At 35.3% G+C, this 18,435-nt stretch overlaps 3 protein-coding genes across 3 annotated transcripts; 2 read left to right on the top strand and 1 right to left on the bottom strand.

Moving 5' to 3' along the window:
- Positions 1 to 1,477: 1,477 nt before the first annotated feature.
- LOC101222331 (PLASMODESMATA CALLOSE-BINDING PROTEIN 3) lies at positions 1,478 to 4,014 on the top strand. The gene is made up of 4 exons (XM_004144128.3): positions 1,478 to 1,817; positions 2,029 to 2,268; positions 2,386 to 2,422; positions 3,383 to 4,014. The coding sequence occupies exons 1-4, from the start codon at positions 1,763 to 1,765 to the stop codon at positions 3,666 to 3,668; spliced, it is 618 nt and encodes a 205-aa protein (XP_004144176.1). The 5' UTR covers positions 1,478 to 1,762; the 3' UTR covers positions 3,669 to 4,014.
- A 2,167-nt stretch (positions 4,015 to 6,181) lies between these two features.
- Positions 6,182 to 14,445, bottom strand: LOC101222571 (uncharacterized hydrolase YugF). The gene is made up of 10 exons (XM_004144129.3): positions 14,188 to 14,445; positions 13,878 to 13,972; positions 13,663 to 13,760; positions 13,530 to 13,579; positions 13,134 to 13,229; positions 12,940 to 13,029; positions 12,470 to 12,562; positions 12,202 to 12,297; positions 11,875 to 11,940; positions 6,182 to 6,808 (listed from the first exon to the last, which is right to left on the bottom strand). The coding sequence occupies exons 1-10, from the start codon at positions 14,362 to 14,364 to the stop codon at positions 6,653 to 6,655; spliced, it is 1,017 nt and encodes a 338-aa protein (XP_004144177.1). The 5' UTR covers positions 14,365 to 14,445; the 3' UTR covers positions 6,182 to 6,652.
- Positions 14,446 to 14,831: 386 nt separating this feature from the next.
- LOC116404461 (erlin-2-B-like) lies at positions 14,832 to 18,312 on the top strand. Its single transcript, XM_031886856.1, is given in 10 exon segments — positions 14,832 to 15,095; positions 16,089 to 16,209; positions 16,291 to 16,358; positions 16,431 to 16,452; positions 16,455 to 16,489; positions 16,575 to 16,733; positions 17,040 to 17,186; positions 17,670 to 17,884; positions 17,985 to 18,093; positions 18,181 to 18,312. Coding segments are annotated over 10 exon segments (1,044 nt in total). The 5' UTR covers positions 14,832 to 14,978; the 3' UTR covers positions 18,232 to 18,312.
- The last annotated feature ends 123 nt before the right edge of the window (positions 18,313 to 18,435 follow it).

Raw genomic sequence — 18,435 nt, 5'->3', positions numbered from 1 at the left:
TATTTGATTTTACACCTCTCAACATTATTTTCAAACCATAATTAAAATTAAATTTTTATAAGTTAAAAGCATAATTTTGTTTAAACAAATTTTAAACACTACAAAATTATTTCGAACTATTTAAAAAATAAAATCATTCTCATCCTCCTACTAAGACATCAAATAGATCTAAATTAGTCTAATTCTTTTAAGACAATTGCAATTTGGATATAAATATAAACAACTTAATTATATTTTAAAAAAATATATATTTAACTTTTAAAATATCATCCGACCTAAATACAACTCAACTACTGTGAACATAAACTCTTGACCTAGAGTTAAAATATTTGTACATTATTGAACAAAGAACCGATTAAAGTATTATATACTCGTTAATAAATTTATAATATATTACGTATGCTAGTTGAATCATGTTCATCTTGATAACTTATAAAAATATCTTTTGTGTGTCTTGTAAATACTACTATTCATTTTTACGATAGGTAAGATGAGAGAATCTACGACTAAAATACTAAGATTTATGTCAGTTGAGTTACATACATTTATACTAAATACTATTATTTATTGATTAAACATCTTCCTAAACTCAATACTCTATAATGATATTCTAATTGACATGCAAATGTCTTAGTAATCATAAGATCGGTAAGAATGAAGGATTTAAATTTATGGTCCTATGCTTTGTGACAATGGAACATAAATTCACATACAAAATCAATTTTCACATAGTAATCGTTGTATTAATTTTGATTTTATTTTAACGAACCGAGAGCTTTTTTAAACACAAAGTTCAATGGGAAAAAATAAATCTTTTCAAGATTTCGAGGCATTATTGAAATCCATTATAGAGTGTGTGAGTATTTTATATTATTTAGCATGGTTACTATATTTGAATCCATCGTAAGAGATCAAATTGATAAATATTCGTCCTTCAAAATATAGATATGTTTCAAACAATATTTTATAGGAATGAGTTAGGAAGATTTATATATAGATATGTAATTCAATATACTCACTTTAGTACATATAACAAGTACAAATTACAAAGCATCTTAGAGTTATGTTGTTATGTGTGTGTTCACAATCCCTAGAGAATATCAAATTCCACATTCCATTCATCACTTCAACCACCTCTCAAGAAAAGTAAAGTAACTACAAAGCAACCCCAAATTTCAAACTTTTGCTGTCAATTTTTGCCACCTTGATCATTTTGGCTGCATCCTTATTTATACCTAAGCTTCTCTTCCCTTTCACTAATGGGTGATAATGATCCAAATCCAAACCTTCCTCTCTTAATCATCAATCAAAATAATCAAAACCCCAACTTTATAAGACTCATTTTCTTTGGTTCAATCATTACCCAAAACATATATCATAATAATAATAGCAATAACTTTCTCAAATCTCATACCCATGAATTGAAATCCTAAAATTTTTGGCTTCAGAGTCCAAAGTAAGCAAAATTTTATACTCTTTTAACCCAAAATAGTTCATTGTTGAAACAAATAATGTTTTAACTTTTGGAAGTATAAAATTATCTAGAAATATCATAACTGAAAAAGTAGGATAGAAGAGAGAAAAAAAAAGGTGAATAGAGACACACTGGCACCGCCCTCTACATTCTCTTCCTCACTAGAAATCTCCATTGTCCCATAATTCTCTTTTTCTTTCTCTCTCTTTTTTCCGGTTTTGCCACTTCTCTTAAATCCACAATTCTTCTCTTCTCTCATCTGTACTCTCTCAGAATCTTTCCTCAACCATGGCGGTTCTCTTGCTCTGTTATCTGATATTCTTGGCCTTCACTTCCCATTCAAGTAAGCTTCTGGAATCTTCATTTTCATTTCTTGGTTTTGTTTACTGGCTTCCATTTGAAGTTTTTCTGCAGCTTAAAATGAGGTTTTACACAAGAATCGTTGAAACCCTCTGAAGGGTTTTCAAGAAATCAGTGGAAATTAGAAAATAAGCTGTTGGGTTAATTTTTTTTTAAAAAAATCTGATGAACCCTTTTTCTGGAATCTTGTTTAGGTGCTACTTATTGCATTTGTAAAGATGGACTGAGTGATCAAGCCCTTCAGAAAAGTTTGGATTATGCTTGTGGAGCTGGAGCTGATTGTACACCAATCCTTCAAAATGGCCCTTGTTATCAACCCAATACTGTGAAAGATCATTGCAGTTATGCTGTTAATAGCTATTTTCAAAGAAAGGGTCAGGTTCAAGGGAGTTGTGATTTTTCAGGCACTGCCTCGCCTAGCCAATCTCCTCCTGGTATTAGATTTTTATTTTCCATTTTTACTCATCTTCTTCATCAATTGGTTCTTTTTTTTGTTACTTACCATTTCTTTTGGGTCTTTTCTTGTTTTTCTTGTGTTTTTTCTTTTACAGCCGTAGCTTCTGGGTGTGTTTATCCTTCCAGTCCCAGGTACCCATTTCAATTTCTTCACTCTCTTTCAGTTTTTGAAGAATTGATCTCACATTCAACTTTTTAGATTGTGTTTTTCTGTTCAACAATGTTCAAAATGGAAAGTGGGCTTGAGTTGAATATTTTGTTTAATAAGAAACAAAGACTACCTGAGAATCAATGTTTTGGATGAGTTGAAATTTGAAAAGGTTTAAGGAAAAGTAAAGCACTGGTCTCTTAAACAATCCTCAAATATCTCCATTTTTTTTTACTGAGAATTTGTTTCTCAAAGTGGCATATTCCAATGACTTTTTTTAACCCAAAGTTGTCTTTTTTTTTTTTTTTTTTTTTTTACTTTTCGAGTTGGTGTTGGTGAGAATCTTCTGCTTGATGTAAGAAAAGAAAAGAAAGTAAAAAAAAAAAATCTATCAAGAATCCAATTCCCTTCCCCTTCTTTCTCAATGATCAAGCTTGGCTTTATTGAATATCTTTTCCCCTTGGAAAGTTACAATTGTTGAAAATGTTTTTGTAATATATTACTTTGGATGAAAATTATCTTATGGGTAGAATCTGTTAACAAATTAACTTTTAGTTTTGCAGTCTCCCTCTCACAGTTTCTAAACCGTAGATATGATCTATTAATATCATCGATAATGTCTAAAACCGCTTCTTCTAACTGTTGCAACTTGCTAGACTAAGAATACAAGCTGTCTGATGTTGATATGGTTTTTCTTTGTCATCTCTGTCCTCTTCTTTCTCCAAGATAATAGCTCTATTGTTACACACTTGTCTTGTGTTCAAACCCCTACAATGATATTTTCACTTGTATCACCTTCTACAAATCACTAAGCTCAACATGTGAGAGAGGTGTTGAAAGTGTTGATATAATATTAAATTTATTGTCACCAGTTAACTTAAGCTTTCATGTCAATCGATAATTTTCAAACACTCATTTCTTTTTTCCTTTCCCTTTCTTTTCAGTTTTACAGGTACCCCGACTAGCACCACCCCATCAACCACTCCATCAACCACCATTCCCGGCACGACACCAGGAACCACAACAAACCCATCAACAACACCACCGTCGACAACAACTCCTGGCACAACCTCCCCTTCAGTGTTCGGGAATGGGATAAGCCCAACAGGCGGTGTCGGTCTGGGCGGGAACAGTATGGATGGCAGTGCTGCTGCAGGTCTCAATGCAGCAGCCTCTAACTTGTTCTTCTTCACAGCTACTGTGACATTTTGGTTGTCAATGTTCTGTTAGGTTAACCATGATGGAGGCCATTAGTTGATTTGTTTGGATGAATGGATGGATGGAAGGAAAAGCTAGGAAGGTTGTTTTCTAATGTCCTTTGCTGTGGAAAGGAAAAAAGAAAAAGAAAAGAAGAAGAAAAGGGTGGAGAATTTGATTCCTTATTGAGTGGTGGTATGATTTTTCTACTAGAATGGAACCTGATCCTCTTAGATATTTTTCACTTTTGTGTATCTAATAGAGGCTGTATTTTCCTTAATTTAATGGGACTTTGTACCCACTAATCAATTATTCTGCTCTTTTGTTCATTATTAATTTCTTCATTTAATAATAAAGTCGTATGAGTTGTGTTACTCAATATGCTCTAAGTAAGTAGTTTATGGGAATTTGATTATGGTAAATATAGTTTTAAGATTTATATAAGGTCCATATTTATGAGGTGAATGGATGACAACATGGGTGGGACAAGAAATGGAATGAAAACACATGATACCCAACTTTAATAATGAGGTTATGTATATAAATCTTTAAAAGAATTTTGAGTTTTTTAAACTCATCCAAACAACACTTGACATTTGGTGTGGTGAATAGACTAATGAACTACCTACCAACTATTTGTTTGATTGCTATATAGACTCATGCCCAGAATTTAATGAGTAAATGTTGTATGACAACAATTTTTTATAAACTCATATTGGCCAGTGAAACTTTAATTTTGAAAAATGTTTTTGGAATCTTAATTAATTCAATCTGACAAGATGGAAAAAAAGCAATTTCACTAATCTATTTAACTAAAGAAAGAAAATAGTCATTGGAGAAAAATAAAACACATTTGACTTAATTTTTGGTTGGAATGCAAATTTAACATTCTATTTACAATAAACTAGAACAAACATCAGCAATATCATCAATATGATATTAACAGTGATAAAAGTTTATTTTTATCATTTATAAAATATGAAACTTTCCTATATTTTATAAATATTTTTTTAATAATTTTATCATTTACAAAGGAATAAATCATTCATTTTTAATATATTACATAATTGTGTGTTAGTAATATTTATCATTTTTAATATATTATATAATTGTGTGTGGTTAGTAAGGTTTCCATCTCAACAATTTGCCGACCATCACCTTTCGTTATAGAAAAAGTAAAAACTTTTTTACTTACATTTTTACTTTGGATAAAAGAATATTGAGATTAGGTGTAGTCTAATCACTATTTTTTTTTCCCTATGACTTTTGGTCAATGCTATTATGCTATGATTGAGTTGGTATGTTTAGGGTTCTATAAAGAAAAAAAAAATAATGGAGAGAGATGTATTTCTTAATAAATGTATAACTTTATGAATGAACTCGATTATACTTAAAATTATTTAACACAAACTTATAATAGAATTCATTGACAAACTTAGTCCTCTACAGCCATCCAAATCTCCAACTTTATTAGAAGAGGTATAGGTATGTTATTCTTTCAAGTTAACCAATTGGTCCATTTATTTTTAAGAAGTTAATAATGATATTGAACTATCTAATACCAATTAACTACCATCTTTATCAATCTAAACATCGAAGCTAAAATGTGAAATATTTTAGAGCCCATTTGGTAACGTTCTTGTTCCCTGTTCCTTCTTTTTTAAGAATAAGAAACATGAATGTGTTTGATAACTGTTTAAGGTTTAGGTTTCCTTAAAAAAGAAATAGAAATAGAAAATGTGTGTGATTAATATATGTCATCCATTAAACATAAAACATAAGATTATCAAACTTAGAGAAGGTCTTCTTGTAATCTTATGGTGAATGAGATGAAGATTGAGATATGAAGAACATAGTCGACGAGAGGAAGACGAAAACTCACGATGAAGAGGACTAAAACCCAAGACAAAGAGGAAGACAAAAACTCACAATTAAGACACATATCTGACAAAAACCCACAAATTCGACGAAAACACAATTCACCCAAAGAGGAAGAGAAAAACCCAAATCCAACGAAGAAGAATGCGTCGTGTAGAGGAAGATGATGAGAGGAAGAGGAAGACATCAAAGGCAATGAGAGGAAGAGGAAGATGATGATTATTTGAAAAAGACAATGGAAATAAAATGAAGAAAAAGGCAAGTGGTTATTTGGGAAAGAAGATGAAAATAAGAGTAAGAAAAAAGAAATCACAAAAGAAAAATGGAAAATGGAAATGAAATAGAAAAAAAATTGGAAAGGAAAATGAAACCTGAGAAAAAAGAAAAGAAAATCAATAAAAAGAATTGAAAAAAAGAAAAGAAAACCAATAGAAATAATTGAGAAAAAAAAACCAATAGAAATAATTGAAAAACGGAAACGGGTGACACTACTTTTTTTGTTCCCAATAATTCTTTATAAAATGATAAACGTTTATATTTTTTTTAGAACAAGAAACAGAAAACGTTACCAAACACTTCTATTTCTTAAAAAGTGAACATAAACTGGAACGTTACCAAACGGACCCTTATTTTCTAAAAAAAAGTGAAAAAAATCCCATAATTCAAAATTGGTCCATAAAACTTTACCATAAACTTAGGATAAAAGATCCAATGAAGAAGGAACATCAATTTCGAAAGACCAAGGCCCCACCAAGACCACAACAATCCGAGAATCAAAATGAGATCATCTGGTTCCTTTCCCCAATACAGTGCACCATTCTAATGGACAGAATATTATTTACCTAATAACATAGACGGATAGAACTTCTTGATCGAAGATATATGTATCCATCAACTTAGGATTACTTGTCTTGATTTCGAGGGAGGGGTTTATTTCCACCATCATAAGGAAAAGGAAACAAGCAAGAGCAGATTTTTTGTTTGGGTTTATATTGACGACGTCATATTTTATTGGATTTCAAACATGTAGAGCACCTTCCAGCCCTCAGAAGAACACACGTCAGGGTTGAAAATCCATGAGCAGGGTGAAGCAAATTCGTTAATAAAATGAAGAAAATGTAAGCATGTGCAAAGAAGAATTATTCACTGTTAACAAACTGAACCTCTTTTCTGGAATCTTCATGAACAAATTGTGTAATCAATTTGGCAACAAGATTTGGCTTCTCAACATGAGGAAGGTGCCCGCATTCGGCTATTGGACGAATAACTGCATTTGGCAACTCACAGTGCAACCTCTGCATTGCATATTTCAACTAATGAGAAGTTATTCTATTTGTAACAATATTATTATATATGTTTCAATTCAAAAGACAAAAGACAACAAAGTATTTCACATTCAATCTCTATTTTGTTTCAATTACTTAGTTTCAAGGGGTTTGTCAGTCTGTTCTGTCAACCCAATTCAATTTCTATCCAAGTCTCATTTTTCAGAATTACAATAACACTTGTTATGATATATATATATATATATACATATGTCCTTTATTGTAATTTTACTTAGTCTCTAGGGTTTAGTTTATTCTCTATATAAATATGTAACATTGCTTTGACTCAATGAGAATAAGACATATACGTTTCTGAATTCTAAATTACATGGTATCAGAGCTCTCCATTAGGTTTGGAGTTTGGGTTACCTTCCGGTGACCATTTGTCAACCTCCATTAGGTTTGGAGTTTGGGTTACCTTCCGGTGACCATTTGTCGACACCGCCCATACCATAAGAAGCACCACCTCCGTCCGCCCAAGTCTGTCTTCGCCGATCGCCGGAAAACACCGCGCGTGACCTTCACGCGCCGCCGGAATCATCGTCACCTTCACCCACGCGCCGGCGCGTGAGAGCGCGTGAGAAGTCCGATTTGTCTTCTGTCTTCTGGGCTTGTCTCGAACCATTGTTTCCTGCCAGTCTGTACCATTGGGTCTATCAAATAACATTCGGGTTTGACGAAAACCGAAGGTTACACGATTGGTTTTGTCTCTTTTTCCAATTTTGCAGCTGTTTGGATTGATTTTCTCTTTGTTCGAGTGGACTACAATCAACGTGTGACTTCAATATGGCCGACATAAAAAATTTGGTAGTCTCCAACGTTATTCCCTTGGCCTCTAAGATCACAGAACATAAGTTAAATGGATCCAATTATTACGATTGGCGTCGGACAATTTTATTTTATTTGAGAAGTACTGATATGGATGATCATATGACTGAAGATCCCCCAAAAGATGCAAAGCAGAAGAAGGATTGGCTTCGTGATGATGCCCGTTTATATCTTCAGATCAAGAATTCAATTGAGAGTGAGATAATTGGATTGGTTGATCACTGTGAGTCTGTTAAAGAACTTTTGGAATTTTTGGATTTTCTATACTCAGGTAAAGAGCAAGTGCATAGAATGTTTGAAGTTTGTATGCAATTTTTTCGTGCGGAACAGAAAGCTGAGTCTGTCACCAGCTACTTTATGCGGCTTAAGAAGATCATTGCCGAGCTTGGCTTGTTGTTACCTTTTAGTCCTGATGTTAAAGTTCAACAAGTTCAACGAGAGAAGATGGCTGTTATGATTTTTCTGAATGGACTCTTACCTGAATTTGGAATGGCAAAGACACAGATTCTCTCTGACTCCAAGATTCCATCATTAGATGATGCCTTCACTCGAGTCCTTCGCATTGAAAGCTCTCCGACTAGTGTGTCTATTCCTCAACCCAGTAGTGCTCTCTTTAGCAAGAACAATAACCCTCGGGCACCTCAGAGGAATAGTACTGATCATCGAAAACCAGAGTCTGTAGAGATTGTTTGTAACTACTGTCGTAAGCCAGGCCATATGAAACGTGATTGTCGGAAATTGCTATATAAGAATAGTCAACGATCTCAACATGCTCAGATAGCCTCCACATGCGATATACCAGAGGCGTCAGTTACTATTTCTGCAGATGAGTTTGCTAAGTTTCAGAATTACCAAGAGTCATTACAAGCGTCATCTTCCTCTACTCCGATTGCATCCACTGTTGCCCCAGGTAATATAAAGTGTCTTCTTACATCATCTACCAAATGGGTCATAGACTCTGGTGCCACAGCTCATATGACAGGTAATTCTCACCTATTTTCTAGACCGTTGTCCCCTGCCCCTTTCCCATCTGTTACATTGGCCGATGGCTCCACATCTTCTGTTCTTGGCTCTGGCACTATTCACCTTACCCCATCCTTTTCTCTCTCTTCTGTGTTACATTTGCCTAACTTATCCTTTAATTTAATTTCTACTAGTCAACTTACTCATGACCTAAATTGTGTTGTCATGTTCTTTTCTGGTTATTGCTTGTTTCAGGATCGTGTGACGAAGAAGATTATTGGTAGAGGATATGAGTCAGGAGGCCTTTATCTCTTTGATCATCAAGTATCGCAAGCTGTGGCGTGTCCTGTCGTTCCCTCTCCTTTTGAAGTCCATTGTCGTTTAGGTCATCCATCTTTGTTTGTGTTGAAGAAACTTTATCCAGAATTTAGGTCTTTGTCCTCTTTAAATTGTGATTCGTGTCAATTTGCGAAATTTCATCGTCTTAGTTCGAGTCCTCGAGTCGATAAACGAGCAATTGCTCCATTTGAGTTAGTTCATTCTGATATTTGGGGTCCGTGTCCAGTTGTATCTCAAACAGGCTTTCGTTATTTTGTTACTTTTGTTGACGATCATTCTCGTCTAACTTGGTTATATTTAATGAAAAATCGTTCTGAGTTATTATCTCATTTTTGTGCCTTTCATACTGAAATAAAAAACCAATTTAATGTCTCTATCAAAACTTTGCGTACTGATAATGCGGGTGAATATTTTTCTCATTCTCTTGGCTCTTACTTGTGTGAAAATGGCATTATTCATCAATCTTCCTGTGCTGACACTCCATCTCAAAATGGTGTTGCAGAGCGGAAAAATAGGCATTTACTTGAAACTGCCCGTGCTTTATCGTTTCAAATGCATGTTTCAAAAATCTTTTGGGTTGATGCTGTCTCTACAGCTTGTTTTTTGATTAATAGAATGCCTTCCTCTGTTCTTAATGGTGAGATTCCCTATCGTGTTCTTTTTCCTACCAAGCATTTGTTTCCTATTGCTCCTAAGATATTTGGTTGTGTCTGTTTTGTTCGTGACGTTCGTCCTCATCATACTAAGTTAGATCCCAAATCCTTGAAGTGTATCTTCTTGGGTTATTCACGTGTTCAAAAGGGTTATCGTTGTTATTGTCCTACCCTTAAAAGGTATCTGGTTTCGCCTGATGTTGTCTTTTTTGAAGATACACCCTTTACTTCATCACCATCGAGTTTGTGTCAGGGGGAGGATGACAATCTTTTTATATATGAGGTTACCTCTCCCACACCATCCTTGTCTACTGATGTGTCTCCTTCCCGCCCGTTGATTTCTCAAGTCTACTCCCGACGACCTCCACCACAACCTTCAGACTCATGTCCTCCATCAATGCTTCCTTCATCATGTGATCCAGCGCCAAGTGATGATCTTCCCATTGCTCTTCGCAAAGGTAAACGCAAGTGTACTTACCCCGTTTCTTCCTTTATTTCCTATCACCAGTTATCTCCCTCCACATATGCGTTTATTACGTCTCTTGAGTCCACATCTATTCCTAACTCTGTTCATGAAGCTTTGTCTCATCCTGGCTGGCAAAATGCAATGATTGAGGAGATGACTGCTTTAGATGATAATGGTACTTGGGATTTGGTATCTCGTCCTGCAGGAAAGAAGGCCATTGGTTGTAAATGGGTGTTTGCTGTCAAGATGAATCCTGATGGAACAGTGGCTCGTTTAAAGGCTCGCCTTGTTGCCAAAGGTTATGCTCAAATCTATGGCACTGATTATTCAGATACATTCTCTCCGGTTGCCAAGTTAACTTCCATTCGCCTATTTCTTTCCATGGCTGCTACCAATAAATGGTCGTTGCATCAACTTGACATTAAGAATGCTTTTCTTCACGGTGATCTTCAAGAGGAAGTTTATATGGAACAACCACCAGGGTTTGTTGCTCAGGGGGAGAGTGATAAAGTATGTCGCCTTCGAAAATCTCTGTATGGTTTGAAACAGAGTCCTCGTGCGTGGTTTGGTAAGTTTAGTCAAGCCCTTGTATGCTTTGGTATGAAGAAGAGTACATCTGATCATTCAGTTTTCTATCGCCGATCTGAGAAGGGTATAGTTCTACTAGTTGTATATGTTGATGATATTGTTATTACTGGAAATGATGTATTGGGTATTTCGTCTCTCAAAACTTTCCTTCAGGGTCAGTTTTATACAAAAGATTTGGGCCAATTGAAATATTTTTTGGGCATTGAAGTGATGAGAAGCAAGAAAGGTATTTATTTGTCTCAACGAAAATATGTACTTGATTTGTTGTCTGAAACAGGAAAATTAGGCGCCAAACCAAGTGGCACTCCAATGATGCCAAATCAGCAACTTGTTAAAGAAGGAGAATTATGTAAAGATCCTGAGAGATATAGGAGATTAGTTGGGAAGTTGAACTACTTAACAGTGACTCGACCAGACATTGCATATTCTGTAAGTGTTGTAAGTCAATTCATGTCTTCCCCTACAGTGGATCATTGGGCTGCAGTAGAGCAGATTTTGTGTTATCTAAAAGCTGCTCCTGGACGTGGGATCCTATACAAAGATCATGGACATACGAGAGTTGAATGTTTTTCTGATGCTGATTGGGCGGGGTCTCGTGAGGATAGGAGATCGACTTCTGGATATTGTGTTTTTGTAGGTGGAAACTTAGTTTCATGGAAGAGTAAGAAACAAAATGTTGTTTCTCGTTCGAGTGCTGAGTCAGAATATAGAGCTATGGCACAATCTGTGTGTGAAATAGTATGGATTCACCAACTATTATCTGAGATAGGCTTCAGTATTACCGTGCCAGCTAAATTATGGTGTGATAATCAAGCTGCACTTCATATTGCATCTAATCCAGTATTTCATGAAAGAACTAAACATATTGAGGTGGATTGTCACTTCATTCGTGAGAAAATCCAAGATGGGTTGGTGTCCACAGGATATGTGAAGACCGGAGAACAATTGGGAGATATTCTAACTAAAGCTTTAAATGGAACAAGGATAAGCTATCTGTGCAACAAGCTGGGCATGATCGACATATTTGCTCCAGCTTGAGGGGGAGTGTTATGATATATATATATATATACATATGTCCTTTATTGTAATTTTACTTAGTCTCTAGGGTTTAGTTTATTCTCTATATAAATATGTAACATTGCTTTGACTCAATGAGAATAAGACATATACGTTTCTGAATTCTAAATTACAACACTAACCACTCCAAGCTTGTAGCTGATGATTTGATCATCCTCACCCCATATAATAAGCGTTTTCTGCTTCACCTGTTGAACCAAAATGCACGTAACTCTCAGAAGTACCTAATGATTCTCAAATGTCGATATGATAATTGTCGAATGAACAATATGAAAATGACCTTAGAACAAAAAAACATTCCAACAACCCTTGATGAAAACGCCTACATAACTTGACGAGGAATGGAAACTTTTCCTTATGATCACCAATATATTTGCAATTTTCTAATTCAAAAAACAAGATACATTTTGCATTTTCCAACAACCATATTGCAAAAGAGTTGTGCTAACCTTTTCAATCTGGCTGCTGACTTTATATCCCCCACTTAACATAAAACTAACAGTCGCATCCTCCCACCAAGGTAATAAACAATGCAGGCGGCCAATCTAATAAAATATAAGTAGAGTAGAAGGAGAACAGTCGAAGCAGGATGTAAGTCAATTGGTTATGGACATGACATTTTATCTTCATGTCAAGCAAAACTTCCAATATCACAAAATACACATCAAGTCAACAACTACATGATAAACATGCACCTTAATGTCGGGGAAAACTTACATTGGCCCAATCCAGGCTGGTACTAAATGGTATACCAGTGAAGGTCAAAACATTCACATATACGCGCAAAGGAATGCTCTTCAATAAAAATACCTGATAAAAAAGTTTAAAAAACTTATGACTTACATAGAAATCAGCAAACATAAGAAGTGTCTCCAAGACGATTTTTCAGAAAAGAAACAAGTGTAAAAATCTTCCCCCCTAGAAACTGTCAATTTCTTTGCAAAAAATCAAATTTGTAGATAAAAAATTAGTAGAACGATTCTCTCCCAGAAGATTTTAGCAGAAGAATTATCATGAAAGCATGTGGTGATGCAATAATGGTATGGTAAAATGGATGGGAAAGGATGTACAGATGAAGTAAATTTTGTGGTTTTGTAAATTGTAATTGCATAAAATCAATCTCTCATCAAATGTGCTTAGCATTGGCACACTTGATGTAATGTTCACAGAAGTAAGCAAAGTCTCACCCCAGCATAGGCAATCGATCTTGGTAAGGTAGCTAAGTTTCCTGTACCTTCTGCATATACACTTGCATCAATCAACACAAGCCTATCGACCTGAAATAATCTCGTTATATTGGACGGAAGACTCTCTGGAATGACTTTACATGAGGATATAACTTCAAATTTGTAGTCATAAATTCCAGCTGGTAGATACATACAGCTTCTGGATAATTGACAGCAAAATCAATAGCAACAGCAGCACCAAGGCTTGGTCCAACAATTACCATTGGCTTTTTAATATAAGATTTCCAAAGCTATAGTCAGCATAAGGGAAAACTTAATTAGTTTCAACATAACTGGACAAGATATAAGTGTGACTGATAATAAAGAATTATTCAGGAAAAAAAAAAAAAAACTTAAAGAGAACAGGAAAATAATGATTAATGCAAAAGCTTATAGCAATGATGAAAAAATAAAACAAGCCTATAAGTTATAACAATGAAGCAAGTGTCAGCATATTAAGATCATACAGGAAGGAAACAGAATTGGAATTGAAGAGAAATTTGCCCCAAATACATACAGGAAAACAATCTAAACAGGAGGGTTTTCATTACCTGATACAAATGAACACGTTTAGAAGTCACATCACATGGTGGGAGTCTTTCTATCACATGCAACTACGAAAATTAGAGAGAAAAAATGGTTTATCGATCAATGAATAGAGGAACACAAAGCAATTAGACAAACCTAAATCAGAGAAGCCCCAGCCAAGAATGTCGACAGCCCAAGTTTCTAAACCAGCTTCCTCAAGCAATGGATATGTGTATCTCCATTCTAAACAGGAGCTGAACAATAAGATGTGATGAACGAGGAAAAGATAAACTAATAACAATAATAACAGAACCAACAAACAGCGTTGTATTTATTTTACACGAATATTATTTCTAACTAGTGAAAGAAACCTGTCAAAGCCATGGAGAAGAACCACAGGACAGTCTTTGTTCTGTATTGACGGCTTAACGCAACTACTCATAATACAAAAATCCGAGAAGCTGACCTACATGCAGAGCAAGAACAATTCTTAGCTTAAAACCCCTTCGATTCAAAAGTCACATTAACAGGTAGAATTCCACAAAAAACATAGCTTGAACTTCCTCGAATTGAGAGTTTCTATTACAGTTTTCCCCAACCCATGTGAAATAATCATTAAATGATTGTTAAAACAACTAGCAAACGACGAAATGGTACGAGATTTTCCAGGTGTGAACTTACGGGTAGCCTCTGAATCCTTGAAGCGAGGTTTCGAGCAGATTGGTCTTTGATGTTGTAGACTTCTTTGGGAAGAAATGAAGGTAACTCGTTAAGGATAACACCCGGACGCTTCGGTTTCTTCCATTGAATGTGCAATGGAGCCGAGCCCCAAGTCGAAGCCATTGTTGGAGACAGCATCTTTGCTAATGGAAGCGCGGGCAAATGCAATTTTTCTTCCTCTCTCTATCCAAATCCAAATGGAGAGGCTGTTTTATTTTTCACGTGGAAGTTACAAACTACTCCTTCGTTTCTATCTTTTTGTTTGTTACTATTCAAACTTCACTCAACTTTACAATTATTTCACGTGGAAAGCCCTTTTGAGAAGGGTATGGTCCCTCCAATCATCAAAATTTGTTTTTGAAAAATTCTCATCATATCTATCTCTCCTAAAATTAACACCCACACAAACAAAATCATATCAATACCTATTGTAAACTCTAGGAACTAAATCATACCATTATTGCTGATAAAGTCTATTGATTGATGAGTAAGTGTCCATTTTAGGAACTAAATCAACCTTTAACGTAAAAGTGATGTTAAAAAAAATCTAAAAATACAAGAAATAGAAAGACATTTCTCCATTAATTTTATTTTCAGCCCAACGTGAAAGGTTAGGAGGTAAGAAATTCCTTTCTTGCAGCAGTTTTCTTTTTACCTTCCGTTAGCAAAACAGTATAAATTCAATCCGCCAATCAGAGTCTACACAAAACTCCACTAATTTGATTCAGTCTTCTCTACACCGAGACCGCGCCATGGATCGTAATCAGCCGCTGCAACCGCCATCTCCGCAGCCTCGTCCTCCAGAATCCGCCGGGAGTTCCTCATCCATACTCCTAGTTTTCGCCTCCTTCCTGGCCATCTTTTCCATGGTATATCTTATTCATTCCTTATCCAACTGCAAAACACGCTAGGTTTCGTGTTTTTGTTTCTGAAATTTCATTTTGATTTTCTTACGCCATAGATTCCGACAATTGATTTTTGATACACCGTCTTGTTTCTATTCTATCTGAGGTCAAAGTATTTTGTCTCAACTAGATGCGTTGATTCTTCGTCTATGTTTTTCTCCGTTGTGAAATGGAGTTAGAATGCTAATACGTTCGATTTTTACGTTGTTTGTTTTGGTAGTTAGTTTGTTGGTTTGATGTATTAAAGAATGCGTTTCTTCGATTTACAATAAGTTCATCAGTACTACTGTTTGATTGCATACTTGTTTGTTTACTTGTTTTTAAGTCATATCCAGTGCCGTATGTGGGAGTTACAGAGAGATTACCCAATTGATTAAAATACACATGGAGTAGTGCCATCGATGGAAACATCAAGCGTATGAGTATGAGATTCGCAAAATCCAATGATGTACTATTAAAAAATGAAGAAAGAAGTTTCTATCTAGTTTCTATTACAGAGTAGTCTTATGAATCTCTGATCTTCTTGTAGCTAGTTCGGCCATGGCTTTTAAATGTGGAGTCTGACATAGTTGAGAAATTTTGGCCAAATTTTGTCGTATAAGAAAAAAGGTTCAACAAATTGAAGCAAACAGCGGACGGTTTATGTAAACTTGATAAATTCTACGTTTCACACATGGCAGGTCTGCTAAGTTTAATATATAAAGTAGATTTTGGATCAGTATTAGTTTTCATAGGACAATCAACCGAGGGAAAGCACAATTGACAATTGGATCCGTACTAGTTGTCCAAATACTGATTAACATACACAAAACGTGGTCAAGAAGTTGTATCACCTTATAAATGTTTATTTGGCATTCCCATTTTTTGTGCCTAAGTGTGTACAATGAACAATTACAAAATCACTGTAACTTATCTGGTTGATTCTACTGGCTGTATAACTGTATTACATACATGTAGGTGCTCTTTCCATCTCAATCAAACTTGTCAAATAATCTTTCTATTTTACATCAAGTACCGGAGGGTCACGTGGGGGTATATTGGAGAGGAGGTGCCCTTCTGAAGACAATAACTGATCCAGGTTTAAGTCTCTCCTTCCTACCTTTTTTTGTTGTTATGCATATCGTATGTCCTTTTATTTTTTTCATGTTAAAAATTTCAGGTTTCCATCTGAAGTTGCCACTGATAACCCAGTTTGTGGCTGTTCAAGTGACCCTCCAGACCGATCAAGTAAGTTAGAATTTAACGTCGATTCTAGGATTTCAATATTTTGAAGATGTTCTAATTGATGTCCACATCCAGGTAAGGGACATTCCATGTGGTACTAAGGGGGTGTGATGATCAACTTCGAGAAAATAGAGGTGCAATTACTATGAAATTCCTTCACAATTATTGATGTTAGATTTTCATGTTTTTCATCTTAGTTGATAAGGATGCTACTTTCAGGTTGTCAATCGCCTCCGCAAAGAATATGTGTATGACACCCTGGTCAACTATGGTGTGAATTATGATAACATATGGATATATGATAAAATTCATCATGAGATCAATCAGTTTTGTAGCTCCCACAGTCTTCAACAAGTTTATATTGATGTCTTTGATCAGGTGTGTGCTTTTAAAGCCTTGCATCTTTTTATTTTCACAAACGGCTTGCAGAGCTGATAAGAGCACCGTGCGAATTGTAAACTCTAGCTAGTGAAATTGTCCACCTTGAGTATTTTGGCAACTTACTGCCTTATTTGTATTCATTTGTGCCAGATATTTTTCTTTTCTTCAGCTTTCCATTCTTTCAAGGAATCTGATTGAGGCTGTAAAAGCTTATGTTTCCATGAAACTTCTCGTATATTCTTTCTTGATTGGCATCAAGCGTTTCTTTAGTATGAATGATCCGTGACTGGTTTTCATGTTTAGATCGATGAAACAATGAAAGATGCCCTCCAAGGTGACTGTACACGTTATGCTCCTGGTATTGAAATAGTCAGTGTTCGTGTAACCAAACCTACCATCCCAAATTCTATCAGAAAGAACTTTGAAGACATGGAAGTGGAACGTACAAAGGTACATCTCTAACATGGGAAACCAACTTTATTCTCGTTTTGTTTGAGTTTCAAACAAGGTATAAATCAGAGGCTCACAAAGGCTAGTGCTGAAAGTATGTGCCTTGTATTAAGTGTATTGTTGGTTCTTTAGTCTTACACGTCATAATAATTCAAAATAGAGTTTACCTCTTTAATTAAAAAAATTAGCATGAATACCTGTGAAGGTGTATTTTAGGTCCACAATATTCATATGAATAACGTTTTGAACCAAAGTTCATTAGACGATTCTTAGAGCTTTAGAAACCTAGAAACCCATATTTTCATGCTACTTCTTAATGTTTTGGACCAAATTTCGTCCAAATTTACACCATTTAGTGCTTTATGCAGCTAGAAACCTAAAGTTCATCCTTTCAAGACTTTTATTATAATTATTATTATTATTTCAATAAAATACATATTTCTGCTTGTATTTATTCTAATGAATCTTGGCATACTTGGATAGGTTCTAATTGCCGTAGAGAGCCAAAGGGTAGTAGAGAAAGAAGCAGAGACCAAAAAAAAAATGGCAATTAGCGAAGCCGAGAAGAATGCTAATGTTAGCAGGATCCTCATGGAACAGAAATTGATGGAGAAGGAGAGTTCCAGGAGACAACAAGAAATTGATAACCATATCTATCTTGCTCGTGAAAAGAGTCTCGCGGATGCCAATTATTACCGGTACTTTCTCATTTTGCTTTCAAAGTGAGGAATGAATGCCTGTTGCACCGATACCGAATACCTAATGACATAAATGTTCTCTCATCTTCCTTCTTCTCAGTGTACTAAAAGAAGCTGAAGCTAACAAGTTGAAGCTTACACCCCAGTTTCTTGAGCTAAAATTTATCGAGGCCATTGCTGATAATACAAAGATTTTCTTCGGGGACAAGGCACGTTCTGTTTTCTTGCTTATACTGTCATACATCACATGCATTGATGCCTAGGACCTAACTCAGTAGCTTTGCTTCTTCTTCTAGGTTCCAAACATGATTTTCGATCAGAGGTTGCTTGGAAACTTCCTGCATTAGGTGGCAGAAAATGAATCAAGAAAAGCCTCTGGAGAGGAAGATTTAGAAATGTAATCCAAGATTTATCTTCTAATGGTCAGGTACATACGTAATCTCTCCTCTTTTTCTCAACATTATTTTTGGAAGTTGACTAATAAGTTCAAAGTCAAGATTTAGGAAGAATTCTTTTTGTGGTACGTATCGGAAGCAAGAATAGCTTCTTTC

Source organism: Cucumis sativus, chromosome 6, assembly GCF_000004075.3.
Source record: "Cucumis sativus cultivar 9930 chromosome 6, Cucumber_9930_V3, whole genome shotgun sequence".
Taxonomy (NCBI): domain Eukaryota; kingdom Viridiplantae; phylum Streptophyta; class Magnoliopsida; order Cucurbitales; family Cucurbitaceae; genus Cucumis; species Cucumis sativus.
This window is presented reverse-complemented; position numbering and strand designations above follow the sequence as displayed.

Bases quoted from the DNA above. Each gene is read 5' to 3' on its own strand.
- LOC101222331 (XM_004144128.3), top strand. From the start codon at position 1,763: ATGGCGGTTCTCTTGCTCTGTTATCTGATATTCTTGGCCTTCACTTCC. The intron at 1,818-2,028 runs GTAAGCTTCTGG...AATCTTGTTTAG, and splicing joins GGCCTTCACTTCCCATTCAA to GTGCTACTTATTGCATTTGT. The intron at 2,269-2,385 runs GTATTAGATTTT...TTTCTTTTACAG, and splicing joins GCCTAGCCAATCTCCTCCTG to CCGTAGCTTCTGGGTGTGTT.
- LOC101222571 (XM_004144129.3), bottom strand. From the start codon at position 14,364: ATGCTGTCTCCAACAATGGCTTCGACTTGGGGCTCGGCTCCATTGCAC. The intron at 13,973-14,187 runs GTAAGTTCACAC...CTCTGCATGTAG, and splicing joins CAAGGATTCAGAGGCTACCC to GTCAGCTTCTCGGATTTTTG. The intron at 13,761-13,877 runs GTTTCTTTCACT...CTTATTGTTCAG, and splicing joins CTTCTCCATGGCTTTGACAG to CTCCTGTTTAGAATGGAGAT.